Source organism: Neodiprion fabricii, chromosome 4, assembly GCF_021155785.1.
Source record: "Neodiprion fabricii isolate iyNeoFabr1 chromosome 4, iyNeoFabr1.1, whole genome shotgun sequence".
Lineage (NCBI taxonomy): Eukaryota > Metazoa > Arthropoda > Insecta > Hymenoptera > Diprionidae > Neodiprion > Neodiprion fabricii.
The window spans coordinates 21,676,133-21,695,734 of record NC_060242.1 but is presented as its reverse complement, the minus strand read 5'-3'; the positions used below and the strand labels follow the sequence as shown (position 1 = coordinate 21,695,734).

Below are 19,602 nucleotides of genomic sequence, written 5' to 3'. Positions count from 1 at the left end.
CGTAAACGGTTCCCAGTAAGTCGAGAACTTGGGACGCGGGAAGTACGTATGTTCACCCCAAGCCGATTTCCGTGTAACAGTGCCCTGCAACTTGCAAGAGGATCCGTATAACCGATATAACCTTCTTTCACTCCCTTCATACGTTTTCTCGATCATAACCCCGTCGAAAGTTTTTTTACAGTTCTCCGGCTCACCTCCGAAACCTTATTCACGTAATTCCGGAACTTTTGTTGTCCCAATCCGGTTATACCGCACGGAAAGGGAGTTGAAACATATTTGACAGTTCGACGTTTGACAGCTTAGCCTCGTCATCAAGTTGAATACACATATGTGTGCACAGCTATTTGATTGCTTTGAGCTTTTAGCTATTGAATATTGATGATAATGCGCGACTAACTGATACTCCGGTAAATCGAGATTTCGAGTAGATAATAAAGTGCCACCAACTAACGGGAGATACTCAACGCTCTGCAGTGTTCCCGACTTTCATTCTTACCTTTCAAAGAAGACTTCTTGATTTTCAAAGGCTTTCAACACACCGTAACAAATGTCAAAGAACAAATTGAACCTGACTCTACCTCCAGGTTCTATAGAACCTGTAGCAGCAGTTTCACCTTCGCCACCGGTTCCGCCGTTGCCTGTTTACACCGAACCTGCAGTACCCATTCCAGAGTAAGTTTACTCTTTTATAATAATACCTCGTATGTAATACCTTTTGGAAGAGTTGATTAGGCTGTAATTAATCGTTCAACCATCATTGTTTACACTTCAATGTTTTTTAAATTCACTATCCTATACACCGTGCTTAGTCGCGCCACAGCGTCTCTATTTGGATGCAATTTGTACGCTAGTCACATAGTAAATGATGGAATAAATTCGGCCTCCGTTATACTGTCATTAGAAGTTTTGCGAATTACTGTATTTTGTTATTATCTACAACTGCAACACACATGTGAGATGATAACTGCGCTGCCAGTGAATGTTATCCCCGGAGGATTAAGAAAAGTAAGAAACTTGACATTGTCTTACAGTCATGGTTACCATGCAAATATGAAGAGCGATTTTGATACTGATGATAGTAGAAGTTTATTCCATGAGAAAAATTCAGTTTTTGCAATAAATGGTTTTCCACTTTACATTCCAGTGTGAATAGTTATCAGTAGAAGAAATAGTACTGTTTCTAAGCAAAATACATTTTTCTGTTTCCTTAATAGTCTGCATGAGTTATGTGAACAAATTCGAAAAGCTTGAGATTCCAATTCTGGATATTTTTATTTAACTAGTCTATATTCTTTCTATGGAAATTGTTAACCTAAATTGATTTTTGAACCTGCACCTTGTAGTAAATTTTTTTGAATATGCTTTACATATGCAACTAATAGATATGCTTACAGTTTTCATTGATTACTAGATAATTTAGACAATCTGGTTCAATTTTAAAACCTGTTATACAAATGTATGAGATACTAGTCTGCATATCGTGTCTAATTAAAAGTGTCTTGATTGATATCTAATCTATTTTGTCAATCACAACTTATAAAACTGCAATTTGAAATGTGATGGAAGTTCGAACCTCAAAATAACAAAATACCAACATAAGTAATTCAATCAATTCACCAATTGACAATTCAGGAAATCGCAAATGAAGGAAAATCATATACACATAGCAAACCTTAAGTATAGTTTTTCACTGCAATCCGGTGAACCTTCTATACTCGTATTTGTTATGTTGCCTTTACTTGCAAACTTGAACCCGAAAATTCGAGTCACTTATGTTTGTCACTTATGTAACCCACTTATAATTGTACAGTTCATTACTTTAGCTGTCAAAACTATAGTTGTCACTAATACTGAATTTGAATGATAAATGGATGCGATATTTAGCCCTAAGTTCATCAAGTCGTGCTTCCCGATAGCTCACCAAGTTTCATTTACTCCTCAAGAATTTAATAGAGTTTACAAGATAAGCTTGATCAACCGAAGTTTCAGATACAATATTCAACATTTTCTCCAAAATACTGGTACATATTAATAAATATTGAACTTCGAAACATATTGTTTACCCCGAATAAGCAAGTATCGTTTATTATTTACAGCAAATTTGATCAATTGTTGTTTCCATCACTGTAAATATACTTTAAATTCGTCAAGGAATGTACTCTATGAAATTTATTATTGACTGACATCACAACATACACATTCCAAGAATTGCGTAATATCGATATATTTCCACCTTCCGTTTTATTGTCACTATTAATTTTGTGGAGTCGTTCATGTATTGAAATTTCGGTGGATTTATTCCTGTGAAATAACAACATAGATGTTTAAATTGTTTCAAATTGTTTCTGCGTAACTAGCAGCCTCAATACAGTTGCCACGAAATCTGTGGGTGTGTTTACATTTATTAATTTAATAAAATGATGCAGTGGTGTGATGGGAAAAATGAGTATCGACGCTCTCCAAGAGCGATTAGAAGAACTAGAAATGGATGAAGAACAACGCAAAAGATTGGAAAGTTTTCTTGGTCAAAAAGAGAAAGTTGGTGAATTATGTGATGAGGATTTTGAAAAATTAGGAGAACTGGGTGCAGGAAATGGTGGCGTTGTTATGAAAGTCAGGCACAAAAAGTACGGTCTCATCATGGCTCGAAAGGTATGTTGGAATTTATCACTGCTGAATGTAAACTATAATTCAGAATATTTATATATCAACTTGTATTTCTTTCGTTGTAATTTCAGCTGATCCACCTGGAGGTAAAACCAGCCATCAAAAAACAAATAATAAGGGAACTCAAAGTTCTCCACGAGTGTAATTTCGCACACATCGTAGGCTTCTACGGAGCATTTTACAGGTATAATTTTGCTAATCCCGTCAATTTGCTTGTTGTGTAAAACTTCAACTTTTTTCAATGGTTATTGCTGTTTTAGCGATGGCGAAATTAGCATATGCATGGAATACATGGATGGCGGATCGCTGGATCTGATTTTAAAAAAAGCTGGCAGAATACCTGAATCGATATTGGGTACCATCACAGCTGCGGTAAGCAATATTTATCTAAACTTATTTGCTTCCTAAAGGTATATTATTGCGGACTCTTACATCGTTTTATGAAAAATGAATTGCGACTTGAAGGGCACACTTTCCAATTAAAGCCCTACTATCTAAATGATCGCAATATTATTTGCAAGCTGACACCTTTAAACACGTATATTCTATAAACTTATATCTGTCATTTTCTTATTCGAAAGAAGTTCAACGCCTTTGAATGATAACTACACGCATCAACATTATGTAGTTTTGCTTATTTTGAAATCTTATTATTAACCATTTTATTATTTACGTAGATATTTAGTCACGTACATTATTAATATTTTCAGCTGTGGAAAGAATTCTATAAAACAAGGGTTTTCTTTAAAAACAAATTTATTGATGCTCAGCACTCTGATATTCACATTTTTGAGTAATTCATAGATTAAAAATACTACTCCCAAAGCAGGGATCCTATTAATTCTTAGTCTAAAGAAACATTACACAGCTTGAATAGTTCATCTCAAATTACACTACAGATAATACATCATACTGTAGGAAAGCTTTGTTATCAATTGCTCTATAGAAAGAAAGCACGCGCAATGTTAATAGTACGTTTCAGTTTCAACAAAACCTCCTGGCCACGTACGAATACACAGTCTTCGTAATTCGTCATATATCCAAAGCAAAATCGCAAAAGGTAAACATGGCAGGAACCAAATTGGATCTAAACTAACTGTCTGAAATATAATCTCCGTCCCAGGTACATATAACAGTATTGCCGTTAGAGCCATCTCGAAGAAAAATGAAAAGTTCAAAAACCAGTTACCCATACCTTGTTGAAAAATTGAATTTCGACGTGTTTTACATATTACTAAGTCTACCATCTGAGTTATTACTATAGAAATAAAATAGCCAGTACGTGCTGTGTGTAGTAGAGACATTCTGTCTTGGTAATTCCATTGTTGGCCAAATGAATCTGTCAAATTATTGATAGTCTGAGATTCCCATTGCGATCGCAATCCAATTAAGTCACGGGGGAAAAATCCGTAAAAACTAAGGATAGTAAAATAAGTGTAAAATCCCGCCAGTGATTGTATCATACCAATTTGACCATAAGTCATAGAAATCAAACGCTTGTTTACCAGTTTGTCACGCTGGGGATTCCTCGGTGCGCGACGCATTATATCAGATTCGGCTTTTTCGTAAGCTAGTGCAATCGCTGGTAATAAGTCCGTTCCTATGTCAACACACAGTACCATTTCAATGACAAATGGAAGTGGTATGTCGAATACTATTGTACTCAACAGGGGCAGCATTTCAGGAACACTTGATGTTAATGTATAAGCAATTGATTTTTTCAAATTGTCAAATATTAATCGGCCTTCTTCGATTCCAATCACAATAGAGGCAAAGTTATCATCCATTAGTATCATGTCAGCAGCGTTCTTTGCCACATCCGATCCAGTGATACCCATAGCAATCCCAATATCAGCCTTTCTTAGAGCCGGCGAATCGTTTACTCCATCTCCAGTGACAGCAACAATCTCTCCCAAACGTTGACAGCTTTCTACGATAAGTAATTTTTGTTGAGGAGATGTACGGGCAAATACAATTTCCTCATAGTCCCTTATGAGCAAGTCCAATTGATGCGTCTCCATGTTTCTGAGTTCATTACCGGTAACCACGATGGCAACACTTTCTGCGCCCTCAAACTGCGAGATGGATATATTGCGAATCATAGCAGCTTCATACTTCGTTTCATGACCTTCTCCTATTATGCCAACTTTTTTAGCAATAGCCATAGCCGTGACTGGATGATCACCTGTAACCATTATTACCTTAATTCCAGCGCTTCGGCATTTTCTTACAGCATCTGGAACTGTTGGTCTAGGCGGATCGATCAAGCTGATCAATCCGAGAAATCTGTAACCATCGTGCGGATAATTTTGTTGCTTTGAATCGTTTGTGTTGAATACAAAGTCAAGCCCATACTGGCTCTCTGGTAGATGTAAATCACAGTAGGCTAAAACTCGTTCTCCTAAATATCCTAGATCAGTGCAGGCTTTTCGTACAGTTGATTTGACTGTACCACTCATTGCCCCAGAACTTCCACCAATTTCCAATATCGTACTGCATAATTCTATTATTATCTCTGGAGCTCCCTTCAGTATCATTATGTATCCACCTTTCTCCTCTCTATGTATAGACATTTGGAATTTTGTTGACGAGTCAAACGGGACTTCAGCTACTTTAGGGAATTGGGTACGAAACTTTGTAGTGTGATGAATGTGCTCGCAAAATTTGAGAATGCCTGTCTCTGAGGCATCACCTATAACTTCCCAGTCGTCAATCGGCAGTACAATAGCATCTGGAGTCAACCTCATTTTAAACTCTGCGCGCAGGCAAAGAGTAGCAGCCTTAACGAGCATGTTGAATGCTGGTTTTTCGAGCAGAAGATCTCTTTCCGCCCCTAAATTTGGATTCGCAACAATCTGATGGGTCTCATTTGCAAACCACAAATGGGATACAGTCATTTTATTTTGTGTCAAAGTTCCTGTTTTATCCGAGCAAATGGTTGATGTTGATCCCAGAGTTTCTACTGCTTCCAAATTTTTGACCAAACAATTTTTTGTTGCCATTTTTTTAGCTGTTAGTGTCAGACTTGTCGTTACTGTTACAAGTAACACTTCTGGTACATTAGCAATGACGATGCCTAACAAATAGGTAAACGACTTTACAAGATTGTAACCCAAAAGTAATGCTAATATAAAAAATAAGAAACCAGAAATAATAGCTACAACAGTAATTATGTGTACAAAATGTCTGATTTCCTTGGCTATAGGTGTTTCTACCTTCTTGAGGTTTGTTGTAAGGCCAGCCAACCGTCCAATCATTGTACGGTCCCCAGTAGCAATAACGATACCTCTTGCTTCACCGGCGACGGCATAAGATGAGAAGAATGCTACGTTTTGTGATTCCAGAGGGTTGCGGTCAGTTGGCTTGTCAGATCGTGACTGAGGTTCGCTTTCTCCTGTTATGCTAGAGTTTTCCACTCTAAGTCCTACGCAATCTATAATTCTAATATCAGCTGGAACTTTATCTCCAAGTTTTATTTTCACCAAATCACCTACAACAACTTCTTCTGTAGGTACTTCAAGCATCACTCCTTCTCTGATAACCAGGGCACAGGTTGGAACCATCTTTGAAAAAGAATCCATAATCTTCGAATTCTTACTCTCTTGATAGTAAGCGAATAAACCTGATATAATGCAAATAGCAACAATGATCACTCCGAACCACTGTATGCCATCATCATCTGTATCAAGCGCGTATAATACGAAACACAGGGCTGCACATGTCCATAATAAAGTAGCAAAACCGCCGCACATGCATTTTAAGAATTTAATATATTCGGGCGTTATTTTTGGTGGGGAGATAGCATTGGGACCATCTCTTTCTAACACATTTTTAGCTCTTTCGTTATTTAAACCAAACTCTATGTTTGTATTGTATTTCTCGCAAAGCCTTTGTAAGTCTATTGTGTGATCAACAGTCTCCAGTTCGTGGTGTAAATTTTCAATTTCATGTTCCGTTAATCTCTTCCTTTGTATGTGCAAGGCAGACTTTGTACTCCCACTTGCTAAATTGGTAATTGAGAAATTATTAGCTCGCCGAGCCATTTTTACAATATCTAAATTAGTATTACTACAAAGTGAATTTTCTTGTATAACAATATTGGTTATGTTTTTTCTGAGTGATATGAAGACTCATTGTTCCATAGCAATCTCAGATCATGCTAATATTTATTATTTTACAAGAAAAATGTACTTATTTGTTTCAAATTTAATGCATGTCCGGACACATATGACAGAATTGGCATTCATGTGTCATTGTATTATTTTTCAGACTGTTGTTGCTGCACTTTCTATTTTATTACTTCATCACAGGAATAGTGATTATCAAAAAATGCCTCTATAAAATTTTAGGCACGATTTAACAGGAAATATAATTGTTCATAATTTGAATTGATATTAACTCTTGGTGAACTTAATATAGCTATGGTGACCTAACTTTGTCTTTTACAGGTTCTCAAGGGATTGAGCTACTTGAGAGACAAGCATGCTATTATGCATCGTGATGTAAAACCGAGCAACATTTTAGTTAACAGTGCTGGAGAAATAAAAATTTGTGATTTCGGTGTTTCGGGTCAGCTCATTGACTCAATGGCTAATTCCTTTGTCGGCACCAGAAGTTACATGTCTGTAAGTATATGCGTAGAGAAGTTTCACTCATTACAAAAAGATTGTTAGTAAGATTCAAATTTCACTAATAACCCTAATTTGTACTTCAACATCATAAGCTTTATAACATATTGACATCCTGTATTACAGAAACATTAGACATTTGATAATTCACTGGAACAGAAATTTTTTCACCTAAAGTTAAATAAATTTAAGTATGGTTTCAAAGCAGTACAATTATACTCCATAACATAAAAAATATCCCAAACTTTCAGCCAGAAAGACTTCAGGGTACACACTACTCGGTCCAAAGTGACATATGGTCTCTCGGCTTGTCATTAGTTGAAATGGCTATTGGAATGTATCCGATTCCATCTCCAGATGCAAGAACTTTAGCTTCAATATTTGGCCCACAGCAAAATCAATCACCTGCCGAAAATGCCCCTGCTAATAACGTTTCCACGCCAACGTCACAGTCGCCTGCTCATAGTAAGTATTCACTGTATTCATATAGAATTTTACGAGATCCTCTTTACGTGATATACACTGGACACACTGCAGGGAGTACATATCTTACCCTTCCCATCAGCTACTAAGCTGTATACCCAATTAAATCCAAAAACATTTGGAAAGCTCGTCTCGAAACGTTTCGAATTTATTCAAAATTGAAAAATACTAACTTCTGAAACTATTAACTTATATAAACGAATTGCAATATAGGTCATACGAAATATTTTATCTTTGGTACTTGTGTTTGCATGTGTTCAGCTTGAACGGTTTCTTTCATATTATCCCAAAAAGTATAGAAGTTAAGAAAACTAATATTAAAAGTGGACGGCATTAATGAATGATTTCCTGTTGTATGAAAGATGCTAGTAGCCCGAGACCAATGGCGATTTTTGAGTTATTGGACTATATTGTAAATGAACCACCTCCAAAGCTTCCCCCCGGCATTTTCACCAACTCATTTACGGATTTCGTTGACCGTTGTTTGAAGAAAAATCCTGCTGAAAGGGCAGATTTGAAAACGTTAATGGTATGTCCTAATTATTTATTGAAAGACTTCGTATTTTCATATTGACGAGAATCTATATAAAAGTTGTCACCGTGACAATCATACGTTATTTACTATAAACATAGAGCAAATATTACTTTGAAAAATAACTTGTAGAACCACGAATGGATACGAAAAGCGGAATTAGAGAATGTGGATATCGCGGGATGGGTATGTCGCACTATGGATCTTCAACCGACCACTCCAACGCGCCTAGCGAACGTACAGTCCTGAATAAATGTCACTCTTACATACTTGACCACATACATTCGTGTTCAGTACTCTTAAGTAATTCTGAGTTTCTTTCATTTTAATCAATTATAAGCAGTGGCATTTTCTCGTTTGACGTTTCTCTGTATATGCTCATTCCCACGTAAACAATTTTGAGAATAGACAGTAACGTATGGACATCAGCCATTCACTCAAACTATATATAGAATTTCATTATCTTCATTATCACATGCTAAAAAACATTAAAATTGACGTAGCATCAAATTTACATGAAATACACACTCGTCTTGGTTTTTAATGTATTCACATCATGATTGGTCATGATGTCATATGAGTTATGGAACTCCCCATCATTTTAACAACAGAATCCTAGAAGTATATAAGTCACATAGTTGATGTTAATAGCAAAGTGGGATGCATTTAAAATGTTAGTTGAACTTGAAGTGAAATTTTTATTAAATGGGAATAAATAATAAGTGCTTAAGTAAGCTAGAAATTTTAAAAAGTGTTGTAAAAATAAGTAGCATTGATTAAATGTTTATTTACTGTCTATATTTCAAAATTGTCGAGGAAATTTTGATGAATTAAACTTCGATATGAAATTTGGATAAACGGACGTACGTGTATTCGTATCCAGCATAGTTTAACCTATTTCAAAAAATAAGTTGTTACAATCCAGAAATCATACGCCACTGTACTGCAATTAACATTATTTATGTTTCATTGAGTTCACTTAGTTTTGTCAAAAAGTATGTAAGATAAAAAAATTGTAGCATAGTTTTAGTGACGTTGTACACGCAAATGAAATGTATATTCTCTGTATCGAAAGTGATATATCACAAAATGCAAAATCGAACTAAGCAAGTAATTCATTGACAAAGATGAGCTATATGAACTATGAGTGTGTATATATCTGTACTGAAAAGTCACAGAGCACAGCCAGTCATTTAAGACAATACTGCTTTTAGCAATTAGTTTTACCATTGTAAATGTAATTGAAAAGTCTTTTACTGAATATAGAAAAATTCAAAGTATCACAGGTATGCTTATGAAAATGTATACCTATGTATGCTTATATTGACTTAGAAATACATTGCTTTCTTATTTGTGCCCCAACATATTATTACTATTCCATATTTGCAATCGTTAATTAATATATGAATAAGCGAATTTTTGAAACATGATGGAGCTCTGGTGACTTTTTGGTTTAGAACTTCATCGTATATGTCAATAGGCCAGTAATTACTAGATTTGAAGAAAATAAAATGGTATTTTCTTTTGACATTGGTTGAAATTTAGTTTCAAAATAATTCCTTCTAGAGAACAATCATTTGATATAGCTAGGTTCAGCCACTTCTGGTATGGCTTAAAACTTACCGGAGTTTTCAACCAATACTTTTTTATGCCAGATAATGAAGATAAGTTTGATTGCCTAATATGTCAGTCAAATGAATTCGTCGAATTCGTCGGTCCTGATACTTGTTAACGATACATGCACATTCCGGAGTATGATATTGTGCATAATTAATATTGCCACGAAGTGATATAGTATAGCCTAATTATTAAGCTATGTATTGTATAAAAATCGATAACATTTATTAAATGTGAACTCAAGTTCGGACTTTAGAAATTATACACTAAGCAAGATCTAATAAAACTCGAAGAATTTTTACGAAAGTTCGATGATTATGAAGGTATAAGTATCTTTTTTAATAAATTGAAAGTCTGAAATAAGCAACTCGACATATATTCATGATTGCAGAATTACAAAAGTTACATCTTTGTCAAATTACTATTAATTATTATACGACAAAGTATGTTTAATAATCGCAACTAAAAGCAACCCCGAAAAGCCTACCCCTGCAGTTGGGACATTATGACGCCAATTCATAGATAGATCCAATTTTGAAAATTGCATGCAACTGTTTTTGAAACGATTCGTATAATTAAACTGGATTTAAATCATTCTTACAGTCGCAATGTGTTTTATATTTGTAAAAAAAGTATTCCCAGTTGTCTCGCTTTGCTTAGCTTAAGACTATAAATCATGTGCAATGTATACGCGACATGTTTAGATAATTCTTGTAAATTAATTGTTTATTCCTTCGTATACATATTAAAAACTATAATACCAGTGGTACTTATAACAAATATAATATTTTGTGTTAACAAAATACAGTCAACAATATATTGTTACGTGTAAATCAAATTTTTATCACTCACTCAACTATCAGAAAACTGTTTATATCTCAGAGGTTGTGGTGTGCCTTTCTTACCACTGAATATATCGTGGCATATCGTCGGGATAGTGGAATGAGCCACCTTGGTTTTGAAGGTGAAAATCGAAACGACCTGTCCCCTTTTACATGTTTAAAAGCGAGTTGTCCTGTTTTTTACTTCAAACCCGCCGAGGTGTCACATTTTTGAAACTCAAAACTGACGTGTCACTTTCTTGAACTTCAAAATCTGTGTGTCTCTTGTTCTAATATGAAAACGACGTGTCTCTGTATTCCACTATCCCGACGATATTATGAAATGAAAGAAGTAGTGACGCGATGCTGGGATTCAGGAAAATAAGAAGAAAGAGCACGTTTCGAGAATACTGATAACACATTGAAATTGATGCGGTCTCGTGCTCAAGCACGTGATTCAAACCAGTGATGGGGTGGGATTGGTATAACAGTTACACTTGCCTCTATTTTGCCTAAAATTAGTGTGATTAGTGTGCTCACTTGTCATTTCGGACATTCACATGATTCTGGGAATTAATGCAAAAATTATTGAAGTTTTGTTATCAAGTTGTTGTAAAACTTTTTTGATAGAAAGTAGAATTAAGTAAATAGTAAACACGCTTGCCCATGGCTTTTACATCACTTAGTTACTAAAATTTTTCTATCGAAAATTAAAGAAATATACAATATTGATAGGACGTTTAATATTAAATTGAATGAAACTTGTTATATCAATAAAAACTATCTAGCGTGAGATTTGCACCATGTTACGTTCCATGTACAGGACAATGAAACTCATCTGTGAGAAATCGTTTTCAGAAATAATATTCGAAAACGCAATTTAATATCATCAAATAAGTCATTACTTATCGTGAATTCAATAATAGTTTCTCAATGGTCTCCAAAACGGTTGAGAATAGAGATAAAAATTTTTCAAAGTGTATTAGCATACTGACCGAGATGGCAACCATCCATTTTGGATCTAATTCAGCACATGGTGTCACCACAAGTGACTCATTCTTAGATTAACCAAAAGTCAGATCGGACCAAACTTGACAAGTTCTTATCTTAACCTACTATACCCTGAAGATAATCAAGTGTCTGACGAACAGTACGACGGACCGACATTATGCTAAATTTTTTTTTTTGTTTTGGTTCATGTAAATTACGAAACGCTAATATATATCCAAATAATAACAGTCGTTTTTTGGCCATAACGAATACTTTTTGTTTCACTTAATTATGAATGACGAAAATTATTTTTTTTTTTTTTATTGTACTTAGTGTTACGGTAGTTAAGTTCTTGGCATCAAACCGAACCTTTCGTGTAGATTCACCTTTGGATTTCTTCAATGCAATATCCACAACTATGTAGAAGTTGATTAAATTTCCAACGATAGTATGTTGATTATTGGAATATACAAAACTTACCACACAAACACAATAAATATCATGTATCATATTCTCCTGCCATCGAATCAACCTAAGTAAATATTCGTAACAAAGGCACAAGTTCATTAAGGACAATGCTACGAATTACTATATTGATAACTTGTGAATTTTCTGGAAAATAAAACTTGACTTTAGTGACTTGTAACAAATATATGACACTATGTCCCCTATTATTGGCATATACCCATTATTTTGTACATTGTGAACACCAGTTCAAATCATTTATTTGATAGCTGCATTGCATCCAAGGTGTTCACTCCAAATCTCTTGACCCGAATACCCGAGTTTATATGTATACTAGGGTGCTATCGTTTGAGACTATTTTTTTTTTTACGATCCATTCACGGAATATCACTCTAAACATCCAAAAAAGAATTCTCACCAAAGATGAGCTCTTAATTTTAATTCTAAGTACTCGTTAAATGAATTTGAAATTTCCCCATTTATTTAACACGTAAATTTTAATATTTTTTTTCAATTATTTATAGCAACGCGGCATTTTCCGATATTCAATTGGCAATAGGTGGAAATTACAAAGGAATCTTTGCTCTTTAAAAGCACCGTTTTATGAACCGCCTCACCAGTAAAAAATTTTAAAGCCGATTTTTTCTCTAATTTCATGCTTTTTTTCATTTTTCTCTTAAACCACTAACTTCACAGCAAAATTGCATTGAATTTCTTTGTATGAAATTCAGTTATCTACAAAAAAGGTCATCTAAGCCAAAGCCGTAGAGCTTTATTGGCTAAGATTTTTTACTGGCGAAGCGGTTCATAAAACATAGATTGGCTATAGGTGCTTTTAAAGAGCAGATTCCTCTGTAATTTTCACCTATTGCCAATTGAATATCGTAAAATGCCGCGTTGCTATAGATAACTGAAAAAAATTGAAATTTACGTGTTAAATAAATGGGGAAATTTCAAGCTCCAATGGTCCCATTTCTAATGCTTTCTACATAATAAACACATTATTATTAATTAGATGTGTTTATTGCGAAAAAATGAAATTTGTACTCGTGATTAAGTCACCTTAAGTTATTGAATAGTAAACATTTATTGGCACTGTAAATTGGTAACAACCTTAACCATTTTCTATCATAGTGTTTCCTATTTAGCTATCCTTTGGATTTTCAGAATCACACTTTTCACTGACTATTATTATTGGACTGTCTCATGTACGAATATTAACACACCATATTTAAGATTCTTCCAATTTGACTGGGTTGATGTCAAACGTTTTTTTTGTCGCCCAAGTTTGATAGAGTTACAACTTTTGATACATAAACCAACTGTCAATTCGGCCCAAAAATCAGTCATTATCTAAGGATTTAAGAAAAGAAAAGAGAGGAGGTGAAGATATTTATGAGAAGTTGAGATAGGTGTATATTTTTATTGATGTCAGTCGGAAGAAAATAAATTATATTAATTTTACGTTCGTGATATTCTGTATGCATTAAATAATAAAAATTAATAAGTGTTATACACAATTGTTACTCGTTATTTACACGATATTCCGAAACACCGATTTTAATGCATTACTAATGCACAAAACGAAATGAAAATATTTATATAATAGATTTTAATTTTAGAAATAAAATAACCCACATCTAGTATAGTGACTCTCTTTTATTCATAAATTTTTTTTCTCGTAGTAATAAAAATAAGTCGCACTCAGAAATATACATGTAAGAAAAATGACAATATTAATTATGAATCTTCTGTTATTACCACCAAGTTTGTGAACTCAAATAAACAACTGTCAGGGTCGAGTATAATACAAACTTAAGTTATGAATCAAATTGGCTTTACATATAGAATTTCTAGAATGTTGTTGAAGACTATTATGAAATCAACTTGTTTATCGGAGTGTAATATATTAGAATGTCACTTTAAAGTGTATGAGAACGAAAATGAGGTATATAAAATTTTGGACAATTTTCATTTATGTAATCACTGACATGTGACAAACAGGTAATGAGACTGAAGAAATAGTTTTCAAAATTTGTATCAACATTGTTGTAAAAATTCCATTGAATAGGTATTCCTGTACATGAAGAAATTTAAAGTTGTCAAGATTGGAATATTGATTGTATAGACGGCCAGGTAGTACACTTCTTTTAGTACAATTTGCTATAATTGTGTTTGAAATAATATAACTATGTAAATGGGAATAATGCACGTAACTTAAGCACACTTGAAGACACAAATCGTATTCGCGCTCGTCTATTTCACCGTTATAGTAGTAAATTTTGCTACAAAAAACGGTTAATTATAACACTAGCGAAATTAATTGAATAATTTTGCGTAGTGCAGAATGTTCGAACTATTCAGCTGTCTACATTTTGCCTCTGCACTTTACGTAAGTAGAACATGTTTAGAAACTTGCTATACTCAACAGTTTTAACTAATTTTCTCTTCTCCTCAGATATCGCAGTCATCAAAAAATTCATCGTTCTGATCATCCCAAGCATTTCTATCGTCTGCTAAATCAAAAAAAAAATCGTCTTTGTCGCTATCATCATCCTCCGAAGGAAAGTAGCGACCATGATCAAAGTCGGGCCTCATATGAGTATGAGACAGATCAACATTTACGATTTGTAACAATGGAGATATCTCAATCAACTCATCAAGATTGGTGCCAGTGCCTCCGACTATAATTTTGAGTATTGAGTTGTTTGTTCGCACCTTAGTAGCTTTAACAGCTACTTCTAAAGTTGAGTTTGTAATGCAATCACATCCCGATAAGTCAAGCAGTTCAAGTTGTGGGCAGACTTGAATCAGAGCCGATGTGCCAGAATCAGTAAGACGAGGACACCCTCGACATTCAAGATGTTTCAACTGATGCATGTGAGGTAGGGCATCATCAGACACGTGCCCCATATAGCTTATCAACAATTCATTTAACTTGGGTAGCGATGCGATTGCAGCAATACCCTCATCCGTTACAGTGTTACAGCCTGTGTCAACATAACAATATTCAGTTGGAAGGTTCTTAATTGATGATGAAACAAACCTAAAAGAGAATTTTCAACAAATCGTTCACTCATCTTACCAGTTAAGTCAATGCGTTTGAGTAACACGCACTGAGCAGCAACAGCTAGGAGGAAGTTATTTGTTACTACAGGATTCCATCCAACATTCAACCTTTCCAGATTAACCAGGTTAGCCACGTGTGACATTGCATTTGTAGTCAGTAACGGAAAGTACCCCCACAGTTCGAGGTCCTTTAAGCTGTCCACACGAGAAGCAATTGCCCAAATTGCATAATCGCAAAGACTTACACATCTGTTGAGCGACAACGAACTCAGGTTGGAGAACTTGGCAATGGCCTGATAACAAGAGGACAAAAATAATTCCATCATTAAAGGTATGGTTTATTATATGTATTTGAGAACAAGTTATATTCCATCCAGGGGTGAATAAAACTCAACAATTTTTGCTTTTATGTCTTAATATTTTAAAAATCTTTACCAAATGTGAATCCGATCAAATGACATTCAGGACAAAGTAATATTTCCTCACATAGTAATACTGTTTTGACAAAAATGTTATGTAAAAGGATGAATATTGGGTGTATGTGGCTTTATAGATTATATTTAATCATCTTGTTAAAATTTGTACTTGAGAAATCATTGATACTATTAACGAACTTTCAACCGCCCTTTTAACTACTAAGTAAAAATTAAAGAACTTACGTTGGAAAAACTACATGATGAGACAGCATTGCACTGAGCCAAAGAAATTTCTTCAATTCCATCAGCCGGTAGGTGCACCAAGCATTTGCCGGTGAGTAAAGAATTTTGGACTATTTTGAGAGACTTTAATTTTTTATTTTTAGAAAACAATTTGATCAAATCATTGTCGCACGAACTTGTGCACGATCCTAGAACCAGTTTTCTTATATCTCCACAATTTTTAGTCAACGAGTCGATGCCTGCTGATGAAACATTCAGTGACGTAGTATCTATAGTTTGTAGATTAGGGCAGAACTTGCCAATGATAGTCAGTGTACTTTGACGTAGTCTGTGCGATATTTGGGACAAATCAATGTGATTCAAGAAATGACCACATCGTAATAGCACTTTGCGTAAAGTTGGAGTATCGATGCTTGGATCCCTTTTACCCGGAATATACCCCCAAGCAGATAGTGATAAATCTAATCTTTTCACTGCCCGCCAAGATTCTAGGCTCACAGCATGCCACCGCTTGCAAACTACAATGAAAAAATCAAGGAATAAGGAATGCAACTCAGATGTGATACCGATGTGATACCGAATAGAAATGTTCACTCCAGAACCACTATGTGATATAATGAGATTGGAATATAGATTTTCATTCCAAAAGTTACTGAAACGCCTGATCAACCTCTAAATATTGTATCTCGAAGCATAATTTCAACTAGTGAGATACCTGAATATTCTTTGATCATCATTTCCTTGAAGAATGTACAATATGTCACCAGAAATAAAAAGATGCGTCTGTGAAATACAGAAAAGCCAGGGAGGCGGCTGACTGGGAAAAGCAGAAATAGTCAAGGATTTTCATAATTCAAGGAAAGTCTAAGAATTATGATGTCCGACAGGGAAAAATGTATTTTGTCTTTGTTTTTTCCTTAAACTTATATAAATGATGGACGCTATGACAAGGTTCTGCAAAATTGATGCTAATTTACGGCATACTTGTTTTCAATCTAGCCTGTTATTCAAGAAGAGCGTATGATGATCCCGTATATTTGAATTACAAGTTGCAATAGATTTTATAGATAACTTTTACAGTAAATTTTTGCAAGTTTTAAATGCTCTAAACATGTTACAGTGAATTTGGGACACACGATATGATAGGAATGTGTGCTGTCATTGTTACGATACTAAATAGGTATATACTGTAATGTTCCAAGTATAAGCCAACCCTGCATATAAAACATCCTTCAATTCTGAGACAGTATTTGAGGGTGTTGTTTCTTAGTAACACACAAATAATACAGGTCTGCGTGTAAGATGAGGATGATTTCAGCGGGTACTGTCAACGACGAAGAACTTCGACTTATATTTGGTATAATACAGTACATTAAGTCAAAAAGTGGTGAGAAATGTGAAGAAATACCTCTCTCAATTCTTACTCTATCAGTAATTGGCAGGTGAAGAAACACATGGATTAGGCAGTCATCGTTTAATTTATGTATTGGAGCATCATCTTCTAATGAATCTTTAATTGGTATGTATGGTTGGAAGAGACAGTCATTGGTTTCTGTGTGTTGCTGTGTTTTATCTTTTCTAGCTGCAACTTTTCGTTGGTTTTCGACACTATCTGGCTGATGCCATGAGTCAGCTGGCATGACTCTTAGATCTCGATTGTGTAAATGAATTTCTTTCCGACTGCCATCTCGTCTGGCTCTGAAAGGTGCAACAAAAAACTTTCATAAACATTATGCTGTGCTGAAGAAATCAGTGTGGATTAACTTTGCATGGGTAAGGAAAATTGTAAATATCGTTACATGATAATTATTTTCTAAAAAGTAGAATTTTTGGGGTTAACAAAACCATCCGTTTTTTTTTTCAAATTCAGATTATCATCAAAAATTGCTGATGATAAAATTCCACTTCCTACTATCATAGATAGTAGTTCTAGCAGACATAAATTTTTACGATCAAACTAGTTTAATCTGCAAAGATCTGTCAGAAATGTTAAATAACGGTTCATTCAAGTAGATTCTTCATAAAAATCAATAGAACTTTTGTAGATCATTGACTCATTTGCAGCAGTTTCTGATATGACCACTCACCACCACAATGGCGGTAATCTCAGCTTTGAAAATGATGGTCCCTTACAATACATATTAGAATTAACTTACTAAAATGATACATAATAATTTCTTAAAATTTAGAATAAAAAAAGACTTGAGAAACTTACTTCATGGCATCATCAACGGTGCTGAATGTAACGAAAGCGTAATTACTTTTTCCACTGTTTCGTTTGAGGTAGCAGCTGTCAACTTTGCCATATTTTGAAAAGACATTCTGCAGATCTTTTACAGTAGTCTGTAAAGTAATGTATAAAATATTGTCAGTATAACATTATATTAGCTGACTAATTCCTATGTACTGCTTGACGTTTGTGAAGTCGCTTAATCGTGCATTTAGATGCAACCTCCACACTTAGAAAAATACTATGCGTTCTTTTCATCGGATCAAATATATTATTGAAGATTATGTTACTAAGATTAATTGAAAATTAAAAATCTGAAGGCAATGAAATCAATTTGCTCTTTCCCTTTGTATATTATTTCAAAATTCTTGAATTCAATGTACAGTTTACCGTATTGTTCAGACTGTAGGACGACTCCGCGTATTAGACGGTACCTTTAACCGATGCTATCAATCACTAACCACAACAAAAATCCTCAGCTTATATTTGGAACAATATGGTACTTACCCTACAAGCGACCTTTGATATAAATATATGCATGTATGCAACGTTACATAGCATGTGCATACATGCAATGGAATTAAAAATGCTAAAACGTGTACTAACTCTTTGTGCCAAATTGCCGATGAAGAGTTTTCGGATTGGCACCCCGTCCTCCGTCGCCGAAAGGTAACACTCGTCTTCGGAATCATTAAGTTCGTCTAGAATTGATGTAAGATTGAAAGCTAACGTCATATCAGAGCAACGTCAAACATAAATTTTTAGAAGGTTACGAAACACACCTTTATACGAATATACGTAAACCCTTGTCATTACTTCGCAAACGTGACGCAATATTTCGTCTCTATCCATGATCACAGTTAATTATTTAGAATGTTATGCTAATAACCCAGCTGATTTTGTGTCACTTTATCAATATTTATCAGATATCTTCTCAACAGTGGATATCACCAGAAGATTTTGGCAACACACAATTCCCATCTTGAATCTTTGTATAGTTGAACCGGTGTTAGGCTACGGTAACTGCGGTTACTTCAGTCAGTGTTCACAAGCGAATTGTACACTAATTGTACACTGAGGTCATGGTGACAGCAGTTACTTGAGTCAATGTTCACAAACGAATTGTACTATGGTATATAAGTACCATAGATTTGAAGAGATAGGCTGCGCGCTGTGCACCAAGATGAAACCGTAATAAGAGACAGAGAGCAGCAGCTCGGGCCTGCGTTCTCACTCTAATCGGTGACTTTCGGAAGAACCATTATATTGGCAAGCACATCGGCTGGATTTTCACGAGCAGTAAAATACCGCGAGACCAAGCAGCGTGACCATGCGACAGCGAACAACGGCGAAATTTGAAAATCTCGAAAATTTTCGCCAAAAATGGAAAGGAGTTAGCCTTACTTCTTTCTTCATTTTTGGAGCCAAAAATTTGTGGTCT

The 19,602-nt window shown here is 34.8% G+C and overlaps 3 protein-coding genes across 4 annotated transcripts; 1 reads left to right on the top strand and 2 right to left on the bottom strand.

Annotated features, from left to right (window-relative positions):
- The first annotated feature begins 15 nt into the window (after positions 1-15).
- LOC124180753 (dual specificity mitogen-activated protein kinase kinase dSOR1) lies at positions 16-10,170 on the top strand. Its single transcript, XM_046566511.1, has 8 exons — positions 16-672; positions 2,427-2,652; positions 2,739-2,851; positions 2,928-3,039; positions 7,116-7,292; positions 7,547-7,760; positions 8,141-8,307; positions 8,443-10,170. The coding sequence occupies exons 1-8, from the start codon at positions 548-550 to the stop codon at positions 8,557-8,559; spliced, it is 1,251 nt and encodes a 416-aa protein (XP_046422467.1). The 5' UTR covers positions 16-547; the 3' UTR covers positions 8,560-10,170.
- LOC124179719 (sodium/potassium-transporting ATPase subunit alpha-like) lies at positions 3,625-6,710 on the bottom strand. Its single transcript, XM_046564406.1, has one exon. It carries the CDS (start codon positions 6,708-6,710, stop codon positions 3,633-3,635), a length of 3,078 nt encoding a protein of 1,025 aa, XP_046420362.1. The 3' UTR covers positions 3,625-3,632.
- A 3,674-nt stretch (positions 10,171-13,844) lies between the features above and the next one.
- LOC124180750 (F-box/LRR-repeat protein fbxl-1-like) lies at positions 13,845-19,300 on the bottom strand. Of its 2 annotated transcripts, XM_046566497.1 has the most exons (7): positions 18,944-19,300; positions 18,768-18,862; positions 18,147-18,274; positions 17,340-17,629; positions 15,932-16,449; positions 15,289-15,565; positions 13,845-15,193 (listed from the first exon to the last, which is right to left on the bottom strand). In XM_046566497.1, exons 1-7 carry the CDS (start codon positions 19,011-19,013, stop codon positions 14,658-14,660), a joined length of 1,914 nt encoding a protein of 637 aa, XP_046422453.1. In that variant the 5' UTR covers positions 19,014-19,300; the 3' UTR covers positions 13,845-14,657. The 2 variants fall into 2 exon arrangements, with proteins under 2 accessions (XP_046422453.1, XP_046422454.1); XM_046566498.1 differs by lacking the exons at positions 18,768-18,862; positions 18,944-19,300 and adding an exon at positions 18,552-18,721.
- Between the last annotated feature and the right edge of the window lie 302 nt (positions 19,301-19,602).